The sequence below is a fragment of the Talpa occidentalis genome, unplaced genomic scaffold, assembly GCF_014898055.3.
Source record: "Talpa occidentalis isolate TD23 unplaced genomic scaffold, MPIMG_talOcc4v2.1 talOcc4.17, whole genome shotgun sequence".
In the NCBI taxonomy this organism is placed as follows: domain Eukaryota; kingdom Metazoa; phylum Chordata; class Mammalia; order Eulipotyphla; family Talpidae; genus Talpa; species Talpa occidentalis.
The window spans coordinates 10,708,981-10,732,500 of NW_023601754.1; the positions used below are offsets into that span (position 1 = coordinate 10,708,981).

Below are 23,520 nucleotides of genomic sequence, written 5' to 3' on the forward strand. Positions count from 1 at the left end.
ATCTGAGATATCTTTTGAGATATTCAAGATGTGGCCACTTGGTTGGTTGGATTTCCAGGACTGGCGGTTGGAGAGAACTGGGCTAGAGAGAGGCACTTGGGCATGGATAAAATAGCCTGGAGAGAGAAAGCATTCAGTGAGGAAAGTAGAGCATCTATGCTGGGCCTAAAGTAACCCCAACATTTAATAGCTTGGTAGAAGAGAATGCTTCTACAACAAAAACCTGAGAAGCGGCCATAGACATAGGAGGAAAACCAGGGTACAAGCTCTTAAGGAAGAGGGAGCGCGCCATACAGTGAATGGTACTGAGGCTCAGGCGAAATGAGAATTGGAAAATGCCTATTGGAATTAGTGAGTGTGGAGCATGGAATTTAACTTTTGTTGTTAACTAGCACTGTTTAGAGAAGGAGCCCAATTCAGGTCAGAGGGAGTGGGTGGAGGAGAAAGTAAAAAGTGGTAAGACAAAGCCCATGACTATAGACACCTCTTTAGAACAGCTTGGCTGCGAAAGAGACCAGCAGTTGGGGAGGGTGTGGGAGTGAGGGGGGAGTTTTTCAAAAATGGAGAGAATTGACTAAGTTAAAAAGCCAACAAGGGGGATTCAATGGAAGAAGTAAGTTCATAAAAATGTGACTAATGACAACATCTAGTTTCGAGAAGATGAGGTGATGGAATCCAAAGCTCTGATGAAGGGACTGGTATTAAACATCTGTATCGTAACACAGTATAAGAAAGCAGATTGGATGCTAAGGGAGGTTAGGGTGTTTGGCTTAGAGGAGTTGAAAAGTCCACATCTAATGGTGCTACTTTTCTTGAGATAGAGGCGGCATGTGGCCAGGAGATGATAGGGGTGAGTTCTGGTGGAGAGAGGAAAAATATTGAAGGGATTGTAAGTGAACATAGGTGATCTTAAATTCCCCATGAACCAAGTTGCCCTCATGTGATTTTCTCCACTCAACATCTGCCTGCTTGGACTTGGGAGAAGAGGTCAGGAGAAAGCAGAGTGCTGGAACCATCCAGGATTTGATTGCTGAAGATAATTCAGCATTTCTCAAACTGCTTTTTCTCAAAATGTTCTCCTAATGGATGTTAATAGGTATATTGAGGGAAAATGTCCTTGGTCAAAGAAGCTTGGGGAAACTGCTAGATGGTCTGTTCCTATTTTAAGATGCATGTGATTTCTGAGGAGCTTATATTTTAAAAATCCAGTTACAATTGTACAGTCAACTTTTTCAAGTTTACTTGTACCCAGAATGTGGTGTGTGTTTGTGTGTTGTGTGGGCTGCATCTGTAAGGTCTTATGATTTGGTCCATGATGGTCAGACCATCAAGAGTTCCCTCCACTCACCTTACCCTTCCATAAAGGAACAGGCATCTTTATTCCTCTTTATCCAACATCATCTGTAGTCATTTAAATCCACATTGGGTTGAGGTGGTTCAGCAACTACCTTTTTTCAAAACGTACCGCATTCTTTATAAACAGTAATTCCATGTACCTAGCCCACTCTTTTCTTTTTAATCAATTCTTATCATAAACTGAGAAAACAAACAATAAACTAGCTTCCTTGTCCTTCCAGGACTATAAGACACCATCTTGAAAGTCAGCAAGGAAATCAGGGTTAGTGACCATCCCAAATTAGGAGTAGGGCCAGCAGGAAGGGCATTAATCAGAGCTACTTGTATTTACTATTTTACTACGAATAACTGATATTTCCATAGACCTTTACAAATTGTACTCATGTGTTGTTTTACATGATCACATTTAAGTATTGTTGGGCAAGGTACAGTTATCAGTGGTGAGAGCTGGCACATCTTTTGCGGGGGACATTGTTTGGGGATATAACAAATGCAAAGATATGCTGAGGAAAAATGATCGAAGCTGGGAAAAGAAAAGACCTAAAAAAAAAAAAATACTAGGGACTGTGTTCTACTTCACGACTCTCAGTGGAGGTGGTGTTACCACCAAGGTGTAAAAAGTGGTTCTTTGGGAGCAAAACAATTGAGATATCAGTGGTCTGTGGGCCACCACAAGCCACAGCACAAACAGCTGTGCGGTATATTTGTGGTATTAGCATTTCATGGTGAGGGGTGAAGGGGGGCAGTCTGAAAAGATTTGTAGAAGTTGGGAGGGGGCGGATAATAATGAAAAGAAGGTTGCAGAGTGCTGGTGGAAATCCTAGGGTGCCTCTGGAACTTTTTCATTCTCTTCAGACAACACATTTGTCTGGCACAGTGTCTGCTTCTGGCTTTGTCAGAGTCACCTTCCCGGAGCACCTAAATGATCATGTTTTGTCTCTGTAAGTTCTTCTCTCCTGGCCAAGGCTAACTGAATTAGGGGGATGTATGCCGAGAACAGGTAGAGCAGACTGTCCTCTTAGCAAACTCTGGTGATGCTGCTGTGCACTTTCGTAATGTCCATGCCACTGCTCCCCTGGAGCTCGCTTGAACAAGTGCCCAGAGAGCCCCAGTCCCTTCATCCCCAGTCAGCACCCCTGGACAGGTGGTGCCCTGTGAGTGATAGTGCGCGTGACTGAATGGAATGAAAGAGAAATCTATTCCAGTCATTGACTATTCATCCTTTACATGGTCACCAGCGACGCCGCCGTGGGGAGGCGGTGCTCTCCTGTGCACTGAAGCTTGGCAGCATCTCTGTTCCCTCCCCACTAGATGCCAGGAGCACCTTCCCTCCAAGCTGGGATGGCCAAAAATGTCTCCAGACACTGCCAGATTTCCCCAGGGAGGCAAAATCACCTCAATTGGCAACCACTGATGTAGAGAAACGAGAACATCAGAAACCCAGCTATTTCCTAATCCTATCGGTATGGCCAGAAAGGCCAGAAAGGGCTCGTGATCTGCTGTTAGGCATGACCTCAGTGAGGAGGTTACCAGAAATGATATTACACAGGCCTGGAGAGTGTTTTTACTCAGATATTTACAGACAGCATTTCGTGAACGCTTGCTTGCTTGCTAGATGCTTGCTAAGCATGTTCCATAGTCCTGCCCGCCGCAACATGCAGTGGGTACTGCTGTGCTACCTGCCCTTTGGTTGACTGAAAGAGAGGAATTAATTACTGACTGTCTACTTTCTGCCAGTTCTCAAGTGCTCAGTGTATCAATTTATCAGTTTACACTTAGTTTATCACCTGATACCAAACATTCTTAGCAATATTTTATGTGTCGCATATGATGATTTATAGATAATGGCAAAAGGATTGAAAAAAATCTATAGAGATGATCATGCTCTTAAACTAGGATCCCATAAGAATAAGTATTTTCTACTAGGTAATTAGAAAGCATAAAAGGGGATATTCCAAGCAGTCTTTTTTTTTTTTTTTGTTTTTAAAGATTTATTTATTTATTTATTTTATATTTAATTTATTTATACAAGCACTGGGTACAGTCAGAAGCACAGGAGGGTGAGAGAATTCACCAGAGCCAGAGCGGGGAGCAGAGCAGGCAGACAGACTGAAAGCACTGCTGAGGGGAGCAGTGGGCGGCAGGAGGGGTCTGCGCGCCATGCGGGACCCACCTCTGGTGGCCGGGGAGCAGCCGGGGATCGAACCAGCGCTGCAGAGGCCGCGGGTAGCTTCGCAACCCAGTGCTCAACTGCTGCGCCACCGGGGAGGCCCTCCAAGCAGTCTTATTTTGGGTTTTTAGTGTTAATGAAAGGCAGCTTCCCAGGTCAAAATCTTCTATGTGATGGGAAAACACTTGGGAGGAAATGACAGATAGATTGGGTGTAGCCACTCTGTGAACTGTTGTGCAGACATCTTATATATATATTTTTAAAGATTTATTTATTTATGCATACAAGAGCTGGGGTGTAGACCAGGGGTTCGGGGGGTGAGAGGATTCACCAGAGACAGAGTGGGGAACAGAACAGGTGGATCTACTGAAATACACGGCTGAGGGAAGCAGCAGGTGAGACAGGAGAGGTCTGCAGCACCATGTGGTCAGCTCCCTGGGCGGGAATCAAACTCGTGCTGCAGTGGCTACCAATAGCTTCATAGTGCTGAGGCTTAACCCCTTGAGCCACCAGGGAGGCCCGGATCTTACATTTGTGATAATCAGTAGCTGTGATGGCAAACCCTCCAGCAAAATCCAACTTTGTTCTCCATTCCCTTTTTGAGTCCACCAGGTTTCAGAGTTCACATTTCTGTGGACTATGCTTGAGAGCACTTTGGTGGAAGAACCATTTTCCTGGCTTTCCCTGTCCCCTGTCCTCTCCCCTTTCCCACAGAGCAAGATATGGACAGAGACATTCATGGACTTACTATACTGTCAGTGTGGTTCCTGACAGACTCCCAGCCCTCAAATCTCTGAAGTATACACAGAAGGAAGGCCAAGGCATTGCTCCTGCTCCACTGCTGGAATGTGCCACTCACGGAAGGTTCCTGAGTCTCTTTCCTAGACACGAGTAGAGACACATGATTTCTTGGCTAGGGCACACAACTCATGCTCACGTGTGCGACAACAAAGGCGTAAGGCCCAGAAGCCTCAGTTATGTGGCAGAGGCTGGTGCCAGCTGGGGAGAGAGCGTCCTCAGCCCTCCTGGTAGTCTTGCTTGGAGGGGGTCCAAGTTGACAGAAGATCCAGTGACAGATTTTTCTGTTCTTGTTTAGACTTGACTAGGTGGTAGCCCAGCAAATTCATAGTATGGCCACAGAGTTCTTGAATTCGAGAAACATTTTCATGAGGCAAGGACCACCGCCAGGCCTGGGAGACATTGCGGGCATTCCTGGTGTTTGTGTGAAAGGGATGGTTCCCCATGCCCTTGCCTTGAGTGATGTTGTGCACCCAGGTCTGCAGCCGGGGTAAAAATTTCAATCCTGCGAACTCATACATTCGCGCGGTCTGAGGCAGGGGATCCCGGACCAGGTCCTCATAGCGCATGAGGAGGTAGCGCTGCCGCAGGGCTTTGGGCAGGGCCTGCATGGCCTTGTAGATCTCCAGCTGGCTCTCGCAGATGACCTGCATCACTTTGTAGGGTTGGTCCTCCTTGCTGACTTTCTTCCCCTGCGGCCCCATCACAATGTTGCTGTCGATCGAGAGTTCGTGCGTGGTGCGTTCCCGGGACCTGAACACCGCCCGGGGGTCGCGCACCAGGTGCACGATGTGCAGATTGAGAGAGGGGTCTCTCAGCAGCGGGTAGAGCACCTGCAGGTTGAAGACGCGCACCTCCTTGAGCACCACGTGGCTGTAGGTGCGGCAGGCCTTCTCCACCACCTCGAAGGGCTGCTTGCTGCACACCAGCTTGCAGTGAGTCTGGGGTATGATCTCATCGCGCTGGAAGACATTGCAGGCGGGTGGGGAGCACAGGGCCCTGCTGGCTTCCCACTGAAAGAGGCTGGACTGCAGGCGGGGCCCAGGACTCATGTAGGCGTCAAAGACACTCATGTCACACAGGAAGACTGCGCGTATCAGATCCCGCACCGCCATGTGCAGCGTGGAGGCGCTGCTATGCCCGAAGTTCATCCACACATGCCACGCGGGCTCCATCAGGTAGAAGACATCCGGATGCTGCCCAAACAGCTGCCCCACAAAAGAAGAGCCCGAGCGCCATGAAGACAAAACCAGCACGTGCATGGGCTTGGGCGCCTCCTCAGTGGGCGGGGGGTTGATGTTGTGGGGGTACAGGAAGATGAAGAAAGTAAAGATGGCCATCTGGGAAACCAGAAACAGCAGCAGCTTCATCTTTTTTAACAATGTCATCTTTCCGAGTTGGAAGACCTTGAAGGAACAGTCAGAGGGGCTGTGTTAGGCTGCCCTTTCGGTACCTGCTTTTCACCTCCTTTCTCTAGAAAATACCCTCCTTCCTAAATCCCACCAAGGAGCAAGGCAGAATGCTGGAAGCCTCTTGCAGCCAGTTACTCAGATCCTTCTGTGTCAATTCCTGTCCCTTGCAGTTAGTCAATAAGTCCTGTAGGACCTCCTTCGTGGCCTAGGGGTTAAGGATCATCATCATCATTATCACCACTGTGGCCTGAGTTCTATCCCCTGCCAGGGAGGTGACCCACAGGTGATGCAGACATCTCTCCTGTCTTGCCTGCTGCTCCCCTCGGCAGTGTATTTCAGTATATCTGCCTGCTCTGCTCCCCACTATGTCTCTGGTGAATCCTCTCACCCCCGCCCACATCTCTGGCCTATACCCCAGTACCCCTATGCATAAATAAATCTTTAAAAAAATACATAAATAGGGCCTCCCCGGTGGCGCAGCGGTTGAGCGCTGGGTTGCGAAGCTGCCCGCGGCCTCTGCGGCGCCGGTTCGATCCCCGGCTGCTCCCCGGCCACCGGAGGAGGGTCCCACATGGCGCGCAGACCTCTCCTGCCGCCCGCTGCTCCCCTCAGCAGTGTACTTCGGTCCTTCTGCCTGCTCTGCTCCCCGCTCTGGCTCTGGTGAATTCTCTCACCCTCCCGCGCTTCTGACTGTACCCAGTGCTTGTATGTATAAATAAATAAATAAATCTTAAAAAAAAAATACATAAATAAAATAAAAGGAGTCACAGTATTTCCTAGGGGGAAAACACCTAAGAATTTTACCAGCTGCTAAATCAGTCATTTCTGTTAATTAACAGCTAGTATGAGCTGGTGTTTTGTCATTACCATACAGTGCAAAGTCTGCTTCTTGTCCATCTGTCCATTTTCGCTTTACCCCACCTAGCAACTAGGTTTATTATTTTTTGTTTCCTTTTAGTTACTTTATAACTGTACAAAATTCACATGGATGTCACCTTAATTTTTCCTTTATAACACACAAAAAATAGCAAGTTCTTCACAGAATAGAATTTTATTTATGGACGTACCACAATTTATTTAGCCAGTTCCTCATTGATTGAGTTGTTTCCAGTCTTTTGCCATTTCAAAAACTTCAGTAATCATCTTTATGTTCATCTGTGATCATACATGGAAGCTAAACCCCAGAAGAATCCGAATATGGATATGTATACCTTTGCCATCTGTGCCTCAGAAAGTCTCCATTCACAGTGGTAGTAAGCCACTATATCCACAACTCCACAGAGTCTAGGGAGTGGATTTTAGAGGAGGAATTGGGCAGCTACCGATGTGACTCCTAGAGTTTATAGCTGGCTTCCTGAAAGGGTAGAATAGAGTGTTGCTGGCTCATGGGCTTCCCTTGGAAGTCCCCCAAAGCTTCTGGGAAATGTGGATGACCCAAGCCAAATCTTGGATGGCAGTGGCACCGAGAACGTTCTCTTCCACTCATCACAACAACGTATTCCCAGAGGATCCAGGGAGGGTCATCTCTCCTTTGTAGCCAAAAAGCGCTTTTTTTTTTAAGATTTATTTTTATTTATTTATACAAGCACTGGGTACAGTCAGAAGCGTGGGAGGGCGAGAGAATTCACCAGAGCCAGAGCTGAGAGCAGAGCAGGCAGAAGGACCGAAGTACACTGCTGAGGGGAGCAGCGGGCGGCAGGAGAGGTCTGCGCGCCAAGTGGGACCCTCCTTCAGTGGCCTGGGAGCAGCTGGGGATTGAACCTGCACTGCAGATGCTGCGGGCAGCTTCGCAACCCAGTGCTCAACCGCTGCACCACCGGGGAGGCCCTCTAGCCAAAAAGTGCTTTACTCTGTGTCAGGGAAATTTCAATGCCTTAATATCCCTGTCACTAGAACAGGACCAGCAAAGACATGTTCCTAGGTCTTTTAAACTTGAACTGAAGAGGAAAGAATGAAAAATTATCCATTATTGAGAATGGTGCAAGAATGACCCCCACAAACCAAAGACTGAAGAGGTGACTTTAGAAAGAGATTTTTCTCCCAAAGGCAATGTGTGTTCGAAGTCTGGAACAAAGATAGGAAACAACAGAATGAAAGAAAGGAAAATAAAGAACAACAGACCTTGATCCCCTGCAATTATGTGTAATAAGGAAACTGTGATCACATTTTATAAGCAGGACCTACATACAGTCAACTCAGGAAAAAGCTAACGTTTACTAGGGATTAGGAATGTAAACCTTTCCAAGTTACACCCTCCTCCACTCCCATCTCCACCCCTCCCCATCCTGGCTTTGGGCCAATTCACTCTCCTCGGCAGGTTCCGTGGCTCTGAGCCCTCCTTGTCTGCCCGTCTCTCCTGGCCTCAGCCCACTCTCGCCCTGAGCTGGAGCCAGGCCTTCTCACTCTGTCCCCAGCTGTTGTCAGGCGTTGGTTGTCCCATAGAAACCCTTGGACCACTCCCTTTCTCTGACCACGATCCCTGGCCAGAAAGAAAGTGTGCTTTCATAAAGTGAGCTCCACTTCTTTTCACTGAGGTCAAGACACAGCCTGGCTCGACAACATGGGCTGACCAAAAGAGGCAGGTGTGTTGAGGAAAGCTTGTCTCATCAGACACTGTTAGGAGCCCTAGAGGAGAGGCAGGTACTCTTGAGATGGGGAGAAGCAAGGTGATGTCCTTCCATGAAAACAAGGTAGGTTTTATGTGGCAAACCCTGCTTCTCTAGCCACGAGCCCTCCCCAGCTGTCTGTCACTAACTGCCTCTGTAGTCCTTGGCGTTGGTGAGCATTTGTGAGGAGTCTGTGACAGGACTCCATCTCAGTCGCTAGTCTGCCTTCCTGAGCTTCCTTTCCTGGCTATGCAGTTGTGCACTTTCATTCCGCCCTATGGGTGGGTGAACCCTCTGCTCCCTCTGGCCTGGGTCTCAGAGTGAAGAGCTGCCGGCTTCTGTCTCTCAGCTCTCTCCGTTGTCCACTGATGCCCAAAAAGATCTTTTCACTCTCCTGTTCAAAGATACTTCACTAACTTTCCAACGGACCCGATTTCATAGAAACCTGCAGGTTTTATATCCAGGGCCATCAGGTTCTGATCTTTGATCTCTGTCACCGCCTTCCTTTTGGGTACCTGAAGCACCAGCATTCACTTTTGGTCTGTCCCAACTTGCTCTGTTATGGAGAAGCCCTGAGCCATTTGTGAGAGGACCTCCCCCCCCAAGATGCGGCATGCATGTCAGCTTTCTCCCTGAAAGCTATCTCTTTTCCTTCCAAGATCTACCTTTTCCCCAAACTTTCCATTCACATCCATCTCTCGCTCTACATGAAATGTCTCTCTCGTGGATCTGCCATAAATTACGGGTAAAGTTTTTATCATATTTTCTTTACAGATACAACAATGTACAAATGATTAGACTCGCTGAGCACTTGCTGAGTAAATAAATTGCTAGTTGAGCGTGAGAAGGGGCATGACCCTTGCTAGGAAGCAGGTAACACTAAACCCATTTTTGAATAACATGGATGTCTCGTTAGTATCGATTACTAACATTTAGGTCTTCCAGTGAGTGTTGAACCAGAGCTAATACGGTCTGAATTGCCCAGAGCAAGATATTAATTGAAGGCATGGGTTGATGTCATATGGCACAGTTAACCTCACTCTAAAAAACAAGTCCCTACATCAAGCAAGTATTAGTTAAAACCAGGGGGGAAACCGTCAACATTATTTTTTTTTAAATAGGCATTAAAAAGAAATTACAAATCTCATTGCAGGGCAATAGATTGCTCAGACTACTTCCCTTGCTCTAGCCTGATCAATTAGAAAAATAAAGGGAAAAGGGAAAGGAAAAAACCCCTCAGCACATCCCATCATCACCACCCAGAGGCTAGTCCTTCATTAAAGGGGCCTGAGAATGTCAGGGTCTTGAAAACATCCCAGAGAGTGCCAGTGAGGGAGCAGCTCCACTGGGCACAGGACCACAGGGCACCGGGACAGACAACCTTGTCCAGCAAGCAGCTGGATTACAGAGCACTGAGGTATAGTTGACTCCCCAAAATGCTAACGTGTGGCCTATTAGGAACAAAATGAGGAATTCTTGAGTATCAAAAACAAGTCGGTTTAAGAGCCCTGGACTCTAGCCACTGGCACATTCCTCACTTAGATTCCCCGGGGAGAATCTGCCCCTGCAACCCGAGTTAGAGATGGTAGAAGACATTTGCACAAACAGATCACAGAGCTGGCTTTGGGGAAAGCAACATCCACACCAGTAGCTATAACCTAAGAAACCTATGGAGAAAACACCAGGCAAAGGGAGCCCACATAATGTGAAACTACACAGCCGCAAAGTGCCAGGAGGACTGGACCAAGGTCCTTGACAATGCTGTGTCCCTAGTGCCAGCAACACACAGCAGGTGCTCAAGAAACAGCCACTGAATGAATGTCAGAATAAACAAACATTTGTAGAGCACATTTTACTGTTTGAGGTGCCCTCATTGATTCCGGTAAGGAAGACAGGACAACATATTTTTATTTTGCACATAACAAAATATTTCAATTCCAGTGAGAAATCCCAAACTTATGCAAGATCATGCAAAAGAGAGATCTCTTCTAGGTTGGCCAGTAAACTGGCCTCATAACGAGTGTCCTCTTATTTAACACACAAATGGCTCTCTGTAGGCTCGAAAGCCACAGTCAGAACAATACACTTGGACATTTAAAGGTCCGTGATGACCCCATTTTTCAGAATACTTAAACTGAATCTTCATTGGTTGACTCAGTGGTGAAATAACCTGCTTGATCAGAAACCCTGTCTTTTGGGGCCTGGGTCTGAGTGTTTTCAGTGATCATACTGTTATAGGGCAGCCCCGATACAAAACGGGGTGCCTGACTGTGGGTCCTCACCCGCGCGCTTAAAAGGACTTATCAATGCTCTACTGCAGGCGCACCCGAAAGGTTAATAAAAGGTTTATTTACAAGGGAAGGGGAAATGAGGAAATGTACAGCTCAGGGAGAAAAATGAGAGACAAAGTTTTAAATGCGTCCTACCTGATCCGCAGATCTGGAATCCCAAATGGTGCTCTGAGAGCTGGCTGCAAGCCAGGAGCAGCCCGTGAAGCCAGGAGGCGAGTGAGAGAGCGACCCGCCAAGGCCCACGTGTCTGGTTTTTATACTCAACCTGGCTGCTTAACTCCACCCTCAGGTCCCAGCCACCCTCCCTTTGGTGGTGATGGGATTTGTCTTTCCCAGTGTCTTGATGGCTTTGGTCTGGAGTGGGGGTGGGGTCCACAAAGGCTGTATGGAATTAGCTCAGAACATCCTTTCATCCTTTCCCCCTAACAGTACTGCATGTTCACCGGAGATAGAGAAAGCCTGATTTCCCCCTTCTTCTCCACACCCACATTATCCCCCCCACCCCCACATCCCCGGCACCTGAGCAGAGGAGTAACTGCGGGAAGTAGAGTTGAAAGCCAGGATCTGAGTAAAGGCAATAGCAGGACCACCTTTAAAATACACTCCAGAACAGCCCAGCACCTTCCGGGTGCTTTCCCTTCTAGGGATGGAACTGGGTAGGGGTGCAGAGCTCTTAGCAGGCAATTCCTGCTTTGGGGGGAAAGATTCTCCAGGGTATTCAGATTGAGAGAGGGAAGCAGCCTTCACCGAAACCCTCAGTGTAACTGCCTGAGTGTACATCATAAATGGCCCTGTGGCCCCTGGCTAACGGCCTGCTTTGGACTTTGCACAGAAATACCCTCTTACCTTGCTCAGGGCTGGGGCTTCCCGCTGCTGTGGAGAGACTCTCCGGTGGCCGGTGGCCGGTGGCCGGTGGCCGGTGGCGGAGGCTGGCTGAGCTCTGTTCCCTGACTCAATAACTACCTTCTCGGCTTCCTCCTCCCACTTGCATTTTGCATAACAGTCCCAGCTCTGAAAAATTCCTTATGCAAAAAGAAGGATAAAAACAAAGATCCTCCTTCCTAGACAGGGTTGGGAAAGCACTTGTTCCGGGAGCCTTGCCGCTGGCGACTTGATCACTGACACTCTGCTCGAGGTGGCAGGCGGAGCCCCGGAGGAGCAGAGCTGTCTCCCCCCACCCCCTCAGCGCAGGCGGTGATCCTAGAACGGAGACTCTTTGAAGACAGCCCCTTAGGGCAAGGTGGGAAAAGAAGATACCCCGGGACGACCTGGAGACAGAAGTGATAGGGAACTTGCAGAGTTACCGCCCCAAAGCCCATACACATCTTCAACCTGATTCTGACATCTGAATCTTATCTCTATTGCAAAAAAGAAGTGTGCGAGCTATTTCTGGGTTGTGCCTACTTGCTCATATCCTCTGGGAGGGAACTAACATTTTTTGGCCTCTGTGTCAGATTCAACATCTTTCCCCTTCTTGTAGGAGCTGGTAACTGCGTGTATGGGGTAGAGAACAAAAAATTCTCCCTTCAAGGGAAAAAAAAGGAGTTGTTACCAAAGGGCATAGCTGTGCGTCCTTGAGCAAATCACTCCACCACTCTGAGCTGCTTTATATAATTGTTTTGAATATAAAAGAATTGATGAGAAAACTGGGCAGCACCTACCCAAATAAATGTAAATTGAGGTGAAGTCTAAAAATCACCAACTTCAGAGTCAGAAATCTGGGCAGGTCATTCCATCTCTCTGACTCCTGTGCCCATGCCGTAGAATTCTTGTGAATGTTAGGATGGATTAATGCATACAGCGCTCCTAACATAATATTACAACACTGAGTCAAAAAGTGGTAGTTATTGTTGAATCATAGTAATACTGATGGAGGAAAGGATAGAAAACCTAAAGGAGGCATCACAAGACTAGAGCCTAACTCTCTCAGGGAGGTGGGGGTAGAGGGGATTAGTGTAAGCCATTACCCAGTTATAGAAACCAGGACCCTTAGGTGTCAACACCCAGACAGGTATCAGACTGTGTTAGGGAGTGTCAGGAGCACAAACCATCCACGCACAGAGATGAGCCCCGCCCTACCAAAGGAAGATGATAAAACTTAACGCTGCCCCCACAACGGGGGCCACAGTCTTTCTGCCCACCTGTGATTATGCAGGTGCTTCCTTTCACCCACTCTCCCTCTGCAGGGCAGCAGCCTCCTGCCCGCCTGGGACCTGTACCTGCTGGGGCTTCTCACTGGCCTCCCTCAGCAGAGGCAGCTCTCCTCCAGGCCGCCCGCCTGCAACCATGCAGGCCTCTCTCAGCAAACCTGTTCCCCTCGGGGCAGTTCTCTCTGCCGGCTTGTGTCCATGCAAGTGTCCTGCATTCTGCTCCTTCCCCTAATAAACCTGCTCTTTATTTATTTATTTATTTATTTTAAAAGATCTATTTATTTATTTATACAGCACTGGGTACAGTCAGAAGCGCGGGAGAGTGAGAGAATTCACCAGAGCCAGAGCGGGGAACAGAACAGGCAGACTGACAAAGCACACTGCTGAGGGGAGCAGCAGGTGTGGCAGGAGAGGTCTGTCACGCCATGTGGGACCCTCGCTGGTGGTCAGAGGCTGCGGGCAGCTTCGCAACCCAGCGCTCAACCACTGCGCCACCAGGGGAAGCCCTAAACCTGCTCTTTAAATATAACTAACGTCTCTGCCTCGTGGAGAAACTCGCCTGGGAAAGCCGCCATGTGCCACTGAAAGGGGAGCTCTGGTGACATCTTTCCCAGAGTGACCCCAAGGACCCTGCACTCCAAACCCACTGACTCCAAAAAAAAAAAAAAACCGACATCGATAGCTCTTTCTTCTTATGCAGCTGCTGACTCATTTTGCAGACCTTGAAGGAAAGGCAGCAGATAGGGAGCTACTGTTAGGGGGAAGTGATGTCTCTATGAGTTCTGGGGTAATCTAGACATTTCTCTGCTGGTTTCCATCAGCTGAGCCCCCTAAGGCCTTTTCATTGGTTCTGATCCTTGTATGAATTTCAGTTGTGTGGCGCTCTCTCCCTTCGTACTAATCTCTGGCAAGAAGAAAAATTCCTCTTTGGAGTGACTCCATGCAGAGATGTAAATTGAAGAGCCAGAACTAAGGAGTCAGTAGTTCTGTATTTATTCTTATTATAAAAGTAATAATTATTTTTAAAAATTAAAACATACAAAATGTGTGTGGAAGGCTGCGCACAATCACCACAGTTGATCACTTTTCTCCTGCATCCTGGAATCTCTCTCACAGAGGTCACATTGCAAACAGTTTTGTACTTCTCTTCCCTTTGTCTTTTTTTTTTTAGATTTATTTTATTTATTTAAGCGTGCAAGAGCTGGTGTGTAGGCCATAGATATGGGGGGAGGGGGGAATGAGAGGATTCACCAGAGACAGAGTGGGGAGCAGAACAGGCAAATTGACTGAAATACACTGCTGAGGGGAGCAGCGGGCAAGACCGGAGAGGTCTGCTGTGCCGTGTGGGTCACCTCCCTGGTTTGGGATCGAACTCGTGCTGCACTGGCTGATGACAGCTTCATAGTGCTGAGACTTGACCTCTTGTGCCACCCAAGAGGCCCTCCCTTTGTCTTTATTTAATCTTTAAACATTTAAAATTTTGAAATTCAAATCAGGGCATAAAGGTATAATTGAACAAGTCATATAAAAGAAATATCACTTAAAAAAATTCACTGTGTACATGTCAGTTAACTTATTTTCTCTTCCTCCTCACAGTCCATGTCATTTCTCAGAAGTGGCCCCTTTCATGCTGAGCATTTATTTGCTTTTAAGATAGTTCATCACCTAAGTAATACAATGGTATTACCCCCAAGTTGACCTTCTGTTAATGGAATCATCCTATGTCAGGCTGACTACGGCACTGGCTGAGCGGCTGGGTTCAGAGAATGGATTCTGGGGGACTAGAGTTTTCTGGTTTGGCAAAGTATCTCGAGGGCCGTAGCGAGTGGAGAGACCTCAGCCTCCTAGGGAACCAGCACTTTCTGAAGAAGTGGACCAGGAAGGGAATCAGGAAGGTTGTTGTAAATCCTATTACCAAACATACAATTATCTAAATGGAAAACTGCTTCCCTGAGCTGGGTTCTGTGGGTGGACACCTGTGTAGGAGTCTCCTGGCAATGGGATGGTCCTTATCTCTGTACAGTATTAGTCTCTATTTCAGTAGTGAGAGAACAAGTTGGATTAAGGTAAGTCAGAATAAAGGAAAAGGTGAATGTGGTTTTAAGTTTCTCAATGATTCTTGTTTTCTTAGCTCCTGAACAGGACATAAAAGAGCGGGAATGGGGTAATAAATAGCCAGGTGCTCTTCATAAAGCTCAATTTTGTCGGTCTTTGGTAGCTCAAGAGCTTGACATGGTTAGACAGTGCATGCCTGGATATCTGCAGTTGGTCTCGGATGCGATCAGGGAGTTCTACCTCCAGGCTCTCAGAAATTTCCAAAGACTGCTACAGGTGATCCATGTTTACCCTGTCAAGGAGTTTCTGGGGGTGACACCTGGGTAAACAAAAGGGTGTCTCCTGGTGAGCTGTAACCCCATGCACCATACTGATCAGCAAGGTCAGTCTATTCTGCCCCTAAAGAGCTGTCAGATGTGCCCCCTTTCTCTTCACATCCACGGTCACTGTCTTTGCTCAGGCTCTCAGTCTTGCTTCAGTTTCTGCCAACAACCCCTCAAATGATCCTCCATCTTCAGCCCTACCCTCTCTAGTCTTTGCTCCACCCTGCAGCTAGAGGGAACTTTCACTGTCTCTGCCACTTCTCAGATGACAACCCTGTGCTGGAGGTCACTGGAGACAAACTCTTTGGCAAACTCTTTGGCACGTGACATCAGCACCTTTGAAGAACTGGTGTCTCCCTACTCTCCATCATAAGCTCCTTCATGCACGAAATTTCAAAAATAGTTGCTGGCCCTGCTCTGGCTACTGAAAACAATAGTGAACAAAGCAGACAGAATGTTCTGCTTGAGTGGAGCTTGCATTCTGTTGAGTGGGGGACAGAGACAGAATAAAAGGTGTTGTATATCAGATTGTGGGAAGTACTGTGGAGAAAACTAAGGAGAGAAGAACATGAAGATTGTGAACAGGAGTGGGAATCGTTCCAATTTTCAATAGCGGGATCAAGGAACGTGACATTTTGGTGAGGACCTCAATGAGGTAGGAGGGAAAAAAAGAACAAGAAAACATCTGAGGAAATACCATTCCAGGCAAAGGGAACGGCAAGTGCAGCAGAACTCAGCCAGGGACCCCAAGAAAGTGGACCCCAAGAAAGCGGTGTGACGGGTCGAATGAGTAGCAGTAAAGGAGAAAGCTAAGAGAAAACAATGGGCAGGGAGGACAAATTGTATCTGAATGCATCACTTAGTTAGTGGGAGTGCAGCTCCTATTATGATGCAATGGAAAGTTACTGGAGTGTAGAGATCATTAGTGGTCATTTATAGTCACCATAAAGAAGGTCAAAGGCAGAAGCAGAACCAGGATAAGAATGACTTACAGTCATTTATTGTCACCATAAATAAGGTCAAAGGCAGAAGCTGGATGATAAGATAGGGGGCCAGGCAACAGTGTAGTAGCAGTAGATTCTAAAATATCAGTTGAAACATATACTTACAGGGTAGCATCCCAGTTATTCACTCACTATTGGCTCAGCTATGGGGAAGAGAGTAAGAGAGGGGACAAGACTGACTCAAGAATTTGGTTCCCAGTTTCAAAAATGGGAAGAATTAGTTTTGGGGTGGAAATCAGGAGTTTGAATTTGGATGTGTGTAATTCGATATCCTGCCGGGAATGTTGAACACATGGTTGGATGTGTTAGTCTAGACTTCAGAGGAAAGATCCAGGCTGGAGATACACATTTGAGAGATATGCAGAGATAAGTCTGGTAGAGCCTTGAGGGGACCCGGACCAGGAAACCAGGAAAGAATCACTGGCAAGTTGGGAGGAAAACAAAGGGTGTGGTGCCTGGAAGCCAAGAGAAGAAAATGTTTCAAGGAGAAAGGAATTATCCATTCTGTTAAAAACTCCAGAAAGAGGGGCTCCCTGCTGGCCTAGAGATTAAGTCTCAGCGCTATCAACGCTATGGCCTGAGTTCTCTTCCCGGCCAGGGAGAGACCCACATGGCGCAGCAGACCTCTCCTGTCTCACTGCTGCTGCCCTCAGCAGTGTGCCTGTTCTGCTCCCCACTCTGTCTCTGGTGAATCCTCTCACCCCGACATTTCTGGCCTATACCCCAGTTCCCCTATGCATAAATAAATAAATAAATCTTTAAAAAATAAATATTTAAAAACAACTCCAGAAAGATTAAGGATAGAGACCACATATTGACCATTAGCTAAAGCAACCATTATCATTAAAAACCTTGCTATGCGGACATTCTGTGGAGCCATAAGCATGAACATCAGTCAATGGGAGCAAAGGAATGAGAAAGGGCAGAGAGCCAAGTCTCACGGCCTTGAAGCGACGAGAAAGGGAAGGGTGGTTGGAAGTGTGGTCAAGAGACAGTTTGTGGGGCCTCCCCGGTGGCGCAGCAGTTGAGCGCTGGGTTGCAAAGCTGCCGGCGACCTCTGCAGCGCCGGTTCAATCCCCGGCTGCTCCCCGGCCACCTGAGGAGGGTCCCACATGGCGCGCAGACCTCTCCTGCCGCCCGCTGCTCCCCTCAGCAGTGTACTTCGGTCCTTCTGCCTGCTCTGCTCCCCGCTCTGGCTCTGGTGAATTCTCTCACCCTCCCATGCTTCTGACTGTGCCCAGTGCATGTATAAACAAAACAAACGAACAAACAAACAAATAAAAACATGCCTCTATTAAAAAAAAAAAAAGAGACAGTTTGTGGTTTTTTTTTTTTTTTAAGGTGGGAGAAATAACAGTTTGCTTATTTGCTGATGGATAGCTGGAGAGTTAGATTTACTTAAGGCTTGCTTTCTGTCCAAAAACTACAACGAAATGAGAGAGGAAAGGAGTGTATTCAAGCATATTGACTATTATATTCAAAGGAGTATTTTTTTTAAAGATTTATTTATTTATACAAGAAGGGGGGTACAGGTCAGAGGCGCAGGAGAGTGACAGAATTCACCAGAGAGAGCGGGGAGCTGAACAGGCAGATGGACCGAAGACACTGCTGAGGGGAGCAGCGGGAGAGACAGGAGAGGTCTGCTGTGCCTTGTGGGTAGCTCCCTGGACAGCTGGGAATCGAACCTGCACTGCAGAGGCTGAAGAGAGCTTCACAGCGCTGCGCTCAACCTGCTGCGCCACCAGGGAGGCCCAGGAGTATATTTAAAGTTACATTCCAAGGAGTGATTGTAATAATGGGCCACGGAACCTTAACTGGATAAGAGATGAAACAAGGACACAGGGGGGATGGCTGAGCTAAGATGGAAGAGAAACTTTTTGGGGGAGAGGAGGTCAAGGCTTTTAGAAATTAGCATTTTGGGAGGATTCCTATGAGGACAGTGAGATCCTGTAGGAGCAGAGCCGGAGAGGGACGATGGCCATTTGACCGCAGTGATATAGTGGTCTGGGTAACATTCGAAGCAAAGGTTTAGGAAGGAGGGCCTGGAAGCAGCAATGAGGACAAGGACACCTCTTTCAAGAGAAAAGCAGGCACATATAAAGATGGCTGCAGAGGAAGCAGTGACCTCAGAGGAGACCCAGGTTTCCTTTGGTGCAAGAAGGTGAAGGAAAAATTCAGACTTTGAGAAAAGAGGAATTTTGCAGATCCCAACAATGAATTCTAGAACGCTTCCAGAGGTGGGGGAGAGGCATGGGAGAAAGGGACACAGAAAGCAGGATGACAGGGCCCCTTGGGATGAAATGCAAGGGACAAGGGGCAACGTTGGGTCTTGGGCTTCTTGAGTGACTAGCATAAATCGGAATAAAGAGAATCAGGAGAACAGTTCATGATGGTCTCAGGGCAGACAGTGGTGGCCAACTGTGAATACTGGAGGAAAGGGAGGTTGGAAGCCAAGCACCTGCCAGGAGCCTCTAAGGTGCCCCTTTTTACTCTTGGCAGTGTGGAAACCAGGGGAGAGGTGTGGTCTTATCCAGAGCACCCGAAACTCTTGAAACTTGGAAAACCTGGAGAATTCACCACTTCTGCAAATGAGGCAAAACATCTAGAGTTAGTGTGACTGCAGAGACAGGAGTTTCGATTAAAGGAAGAAGTGGGGACATAGTGGCTCATGAAACACTGATGGGCAGGATGATTCTCAAGGGGGGTTTATAGGAGCTCCTGGGTTCTAACCCCTATGTCAGGAAATGTGGGGGTGTCAGTTGGGGCTATTGCGGTGGCTCAAGGATGAGGTAAGGGCATCTTTCTGTCTACCTTCAACCTGCTGGTTATTGCCTCATGGTTGTAAGAAGGCTGCTGCTCATCTAGGACTCACATCTGAATTCCAGACAGGAAATGGGGGTGAGGGAGGAGTTAACAGGGGAATGGGGTATACGAGCAAGAGGCAATGATGTGGAAGTACTTACAATCTCTGAAGTCTCTTAGCTCATGTGAGTTGCTCTGCTCAAAGCAGCCTCCCTCCTTTATGATCTTGCTGACTTCTATCCTCTCAAGACTCAACTCAAGTTTCTCTGAAAACTTTCCTTATCTCCTGAAGCTGAATGAGGCGCCCTGGTCTGTGTGTTCAGCGCTGATGACACAATAGATTGCCGCTCCAACCCCAAATCTCCCGTCTGTGTCCAGGCCCTGTACCATATAGCTCTGCTTCTGGTTCTAGTCATGCAACTTATTTCACCAATTTTTAAGCCTCTTCCTAAAAACCACTTGTGCTGCAGGGTTTGCAAGCATGTGTGCAGCAGCAGAGACTTACACACAAGAGAAAGAGCACACCCACAGCACAGCGCATTGAGACACACGAAGCGGAGCCGAGCCTTCACAGAGAGGCCATCCTGGACCAGCCAACAGCAGCGAGCCCTCAGGCCCTTTGGGACGCCCAACCCAAATCAGTAGCAGCGCCTCGGCAACCATCCCAGATGCATGAAAAATGAACGGTGCTGTTGTGTACCACTGAAGTTCTGTGTTTGGTTGTTCCTCAGAATTATTGTGGCTTTAGATAATCAATAGAGTCCCTTGGCCTTATCCCGTCTCCAGCTCAGGTGGGAGAACTCCTTTCTGACAGGGTCACCTTTTATCTGTGACTATCTAGTACCCAGCACAATGCCTGGCACATGAAGGTGCGCAGTGAAATCTCATGAAAAGAATGAATGAATGAACCTTTGTTTAACCTTTATAAAGGAACTTACAGCTTTGCGCACAACTAGTGCAGAATTCCCCATAACTAAACAATGTAATCAAAGGCACTCACCCACAGAAAACCTGGTTCAACAAGATTCGTGAAACTGCAATATAAAATAAACTCATCACAGATTAAAATGCTTTTCTACCTCAAGCACAATGATCAGTTCTTAAACATTGGGCACTGGATTTTATTATATTGGGTAGATCAGTTGAAAGATAAGCTAATCCTATATATACACTTTCAATGGTACAGTGTAAATAAGTAGATATGACTCAGTCTAGATAGCCTGACTGTTATCTTCAGTACACAATACCAAAGCATTGTAACTACTGACATTTCCTAACTCCTGTCAAGGAACTGCGCATTGCTTAAAAAAAAAAAAAAAAAAAAACAACAAAAACCCCACATGGACTGCATGTAGTATTAACATGTAAAAGAGAATTTCCAGTAGGGGCCTTCAGAGGAAAACATGAATAGTAGCCTAGTGAAGTATGGGGTGGTAAGGGGAGACTACCATCCAGAGGAAGGTCAGTGAGCACCTGGTCTGGCATGTTTTGGGGACACTGAGCAAACAAATTTTGCCAAAGAAGAGGCTTTCGGCAGAGAAACAGGGGAAGACTGTATGTGGTGGGGCAGGATGAAGCCGGATTGTGAAAACTCTTAAATATAAGGTCAGGGGCATTTTAACATTATCTTGTACTCAGTAGGGAAAAGTTACAATTTTTCAGTTATTTTCTTTTTTTTTTTTTTTTACAACATAATGAGGCGCCGGGTCAGTCTTAGCTGGCTGGATTCCAGCAGTGTGGTGTGGGATGGATTTGGAGAAACACATTGAACAATCATATCACAATATATAATACCAAATGCTGTCATGCAGAAGCTGTTCTCATTTGTTTCAAAATCACTTGTCTCAGTAACATCTAGACTTAGGCTGGATGCAAGGAATTATTTTGACCAAGGAATTATTTTGAGACTAAGGTTTGCTGTTCCCCAATTCAGACTAAGCCATTGTCCATTGGAAGCCCATGAATTATTTGTCCCACCCCCAACACCCCTGACCATTTCCTCACCCCTGACCATTAAGCTCTCTCTTTTTCTTCTTTTTCACTTTTGATACACTCCCTTGGCTCTTCTGCTCCAATTCTGTGAAGAACTAATTATAGGGTCTCCCCATTGGCACAGCAGGTTGAGTGCAGCGATGTGAAGCTGTCTGCAGCCTTGCAGCGCAGGTTCAATTCCTTGCCTGCCAGGGAGAAGCCCACATGGCGCAGCAGACCTTTCCTGCCTCTCCCGCTGCTCCCCTCAGCAGTGCTTTTGATCTATCTGTCTGTTCTGCTCCCCACTCTGTCTCTGGTGAATCCTCTCACCCTCCTGTGCCTCTGACCTGTACCCCAGCTCTTGTATAAATAAATAAATCTTAAAAAAAAAAAAAAAAAAAAATGGGCCTCCCTGGTGGTGCAAGGGGTTAAGACACAACCTATGAAGCTATCTGCAGCCACTGCAGCATGTGTTCGATCCCCGGCCAGGGAGCAACCCACATGGTGCTGCAGACCTCTCCTGACTCGCCTGCTGCTCCCCTCTGCAGTGTATTTCACTCAATCTGCCTGTTCTGCTCCTCACTCTGTCTCTGGTGAATCCTCTCACCGTGCCCCCCACACATCTCTGGCCTCTATCAATAAATAAATGAATCTTTAAAAAAAAAAGAACTAAATATAGACAGAGGTGAGGTCAGAAGTAACAATGAGTGAGATTCTGTGTAACCCAGGATAGAACTGGCATGGAGATAAACTGTTCTAGGTGATTTTTCCAAGAGCACATCTCATGTGAGTTGTGGAATATTTATCATTTTGTCCTGGAAAAGCGCCTGGCCATCCACTCATTGCATTTGCTATGCTGGTGTCACTTGTTTTTTATTCAAGTGGAACTTAGCATCAGGCAGGACAAATATCTTACCCCAAATCTTCTATCAGTGATGGAAGCATGTCTTTCACATGCCACTCCTCTATACCTGTTTTCTCTATAATGTTCTCCTCCTCACCTTTTTTCCATTTCACCTTAAAAATTCCAGGTCAGGGGCCTCCCCGGTGGCACAGCGTGCTGTCCGCAGCCGCTGCAGCGCTGGTTTGATTCCTGGCCGGCCAGGGAGATTACCAAATGTGCAGTAGACCTCTCCTGTCACGCCCGCTGCTCCCCTCAGCAGTGCTTTCGGTCCTTCTGCCTGTTCTGCTCCCCACTCTGTCTCTGGTGAATACTCTCACCCTCCTGTGCCTCTGGCCTGTACCCCAGCTATTGTATAAATAAAAAATAAATCTTTAAAAAAAATTCCTCGTCAAGCTCTGTTCAGGTGTGCCTTGACTGTGTAGGTTTCCCTTACCAGGGCCTCTGTTCTGTCCCCCCCTACCACCACCCTGTAGAAATGACCATTTTTTTGGATCATACAAATTTCCATGATAATGCACATTCCTTTATATTCTATTGCCTCTATTGGTCTACTGGGGCCTTGAGGGTCTTCCTTTTGTGGCCTAAGCACCAAGCATGGTGTCTAGTACACAGCAGGGGCTCAATTAATGTTGTCGAACCTCAGGGGAGATAATCTAAAGGTGGGGGGAAGGGGTGTGTGTGTGTGTGTGTGTGTGTGTGAATTCTGAACTCTTCTGTGTAAGCAAAGGGTGAAGAAGCAACACCTAGAACCATCCCTTAGAGTTGGCCCTTCCCCCTACCCCGAATGTTTGGGAAAGAAGTTTCTCTCAGCCACCATTTATGCCTTCACTTAGGGGCACCCCCGTGGACTCTCTCTCCAGTGTGTGCTGAGCATGTCACCACAAGACCTTGATCCTCCTGGGTCCCATCCCACCCCGCAGGTTGCTTTTTCAAGCTCGCTGCGCTTCCAGTGTGGATGCTCGCTCCTCGCCTTCACATTGTCCTTGTTTACTTACATTTCTTCTGCCCAGGAACTTTGTTTTCTTCCTCTGAGGAGATCCATGTTCCCACTACATCCTTCTCCACCTGTGCCTCCCAGGAGAGCTGGGCGGAGGGGCAGGGTCGTGGCGGGAGGCTTCCTGTGCTGGCCCGGGGTGTGTTTTCTTTTATGCAATGAATGTTCCTTCCAAGTTTCCAAATCTGTAATCAGACAGGCGTGAAGTGTAATCAGTGGGTGGTGAGAACTGAATGAATTGAACATGAGCACTGTTTATTTAGGGGGCGAGGAGGAAGTGTACACCGACAGGCCGGCTCTTCCAGCTTCTGGCTTTCTATCTGCGAAACCCTGGGTCACACTGGCTTAGGGTTCAGTCTAGCAGGTGGGTTTGGGGAAAACCTAGTCCAGCAGCTTCACACACACCCAGTCCTTAGGATTCCAGAAGAACCCAGAAAGAACAGCATGGTTCAGGGCTGGGTGGGGAGCAGCTAGGGAGGTTGAGGGAGGACCTTGGGACAACAATGTGTTGTTGCCTCCTTGAATCCTCAAATCTATAACAAAGTGGGTGCCAGGTGACCCCCACATCCCCAGCCCTATTGGAGAGAGTGAAGCAGAGAGAGAGTAACCAGTCCCCCTTGGCAGAGGAAGGAGCTCAGAGAGAAAACATACATGATGGTTTTACTTGTATTTACCTCAGCAAAT

At 47.5% G+C, this 23,520-nt stretch overlaps 2 protein-coding genes across 5 annotated transcripts in view; one reads left to right on the forward strand and one right to left on the reverse strand.

Moving 5' to 3' along the window:
• The window catches only part of ZNF23 (zinc finger protein 23), a 71,813-nt gene that overhangs the window by 9,581 nt on the left and 38,712 nt on the right, over positions 1 to 23,520 (forward strand). The window lies entirely within an intron of this gene.
• CHST4 (carbohydrate sulfotransferase 4) lies at positions 4,431 to 5,713 on the reverse strand. The gene has a single exon (XM_037516084.1). The coding sequence runs from the start codon at positions 5,710 to 5,712 to the stop codon at positions 4,543 to 4,545; it is 1,170 nt and encodes a 389-aa protein (XP_037371981.1). The 5' UTR covers position 5,713; the 3' UTR covers positions 4,431 to 4,542.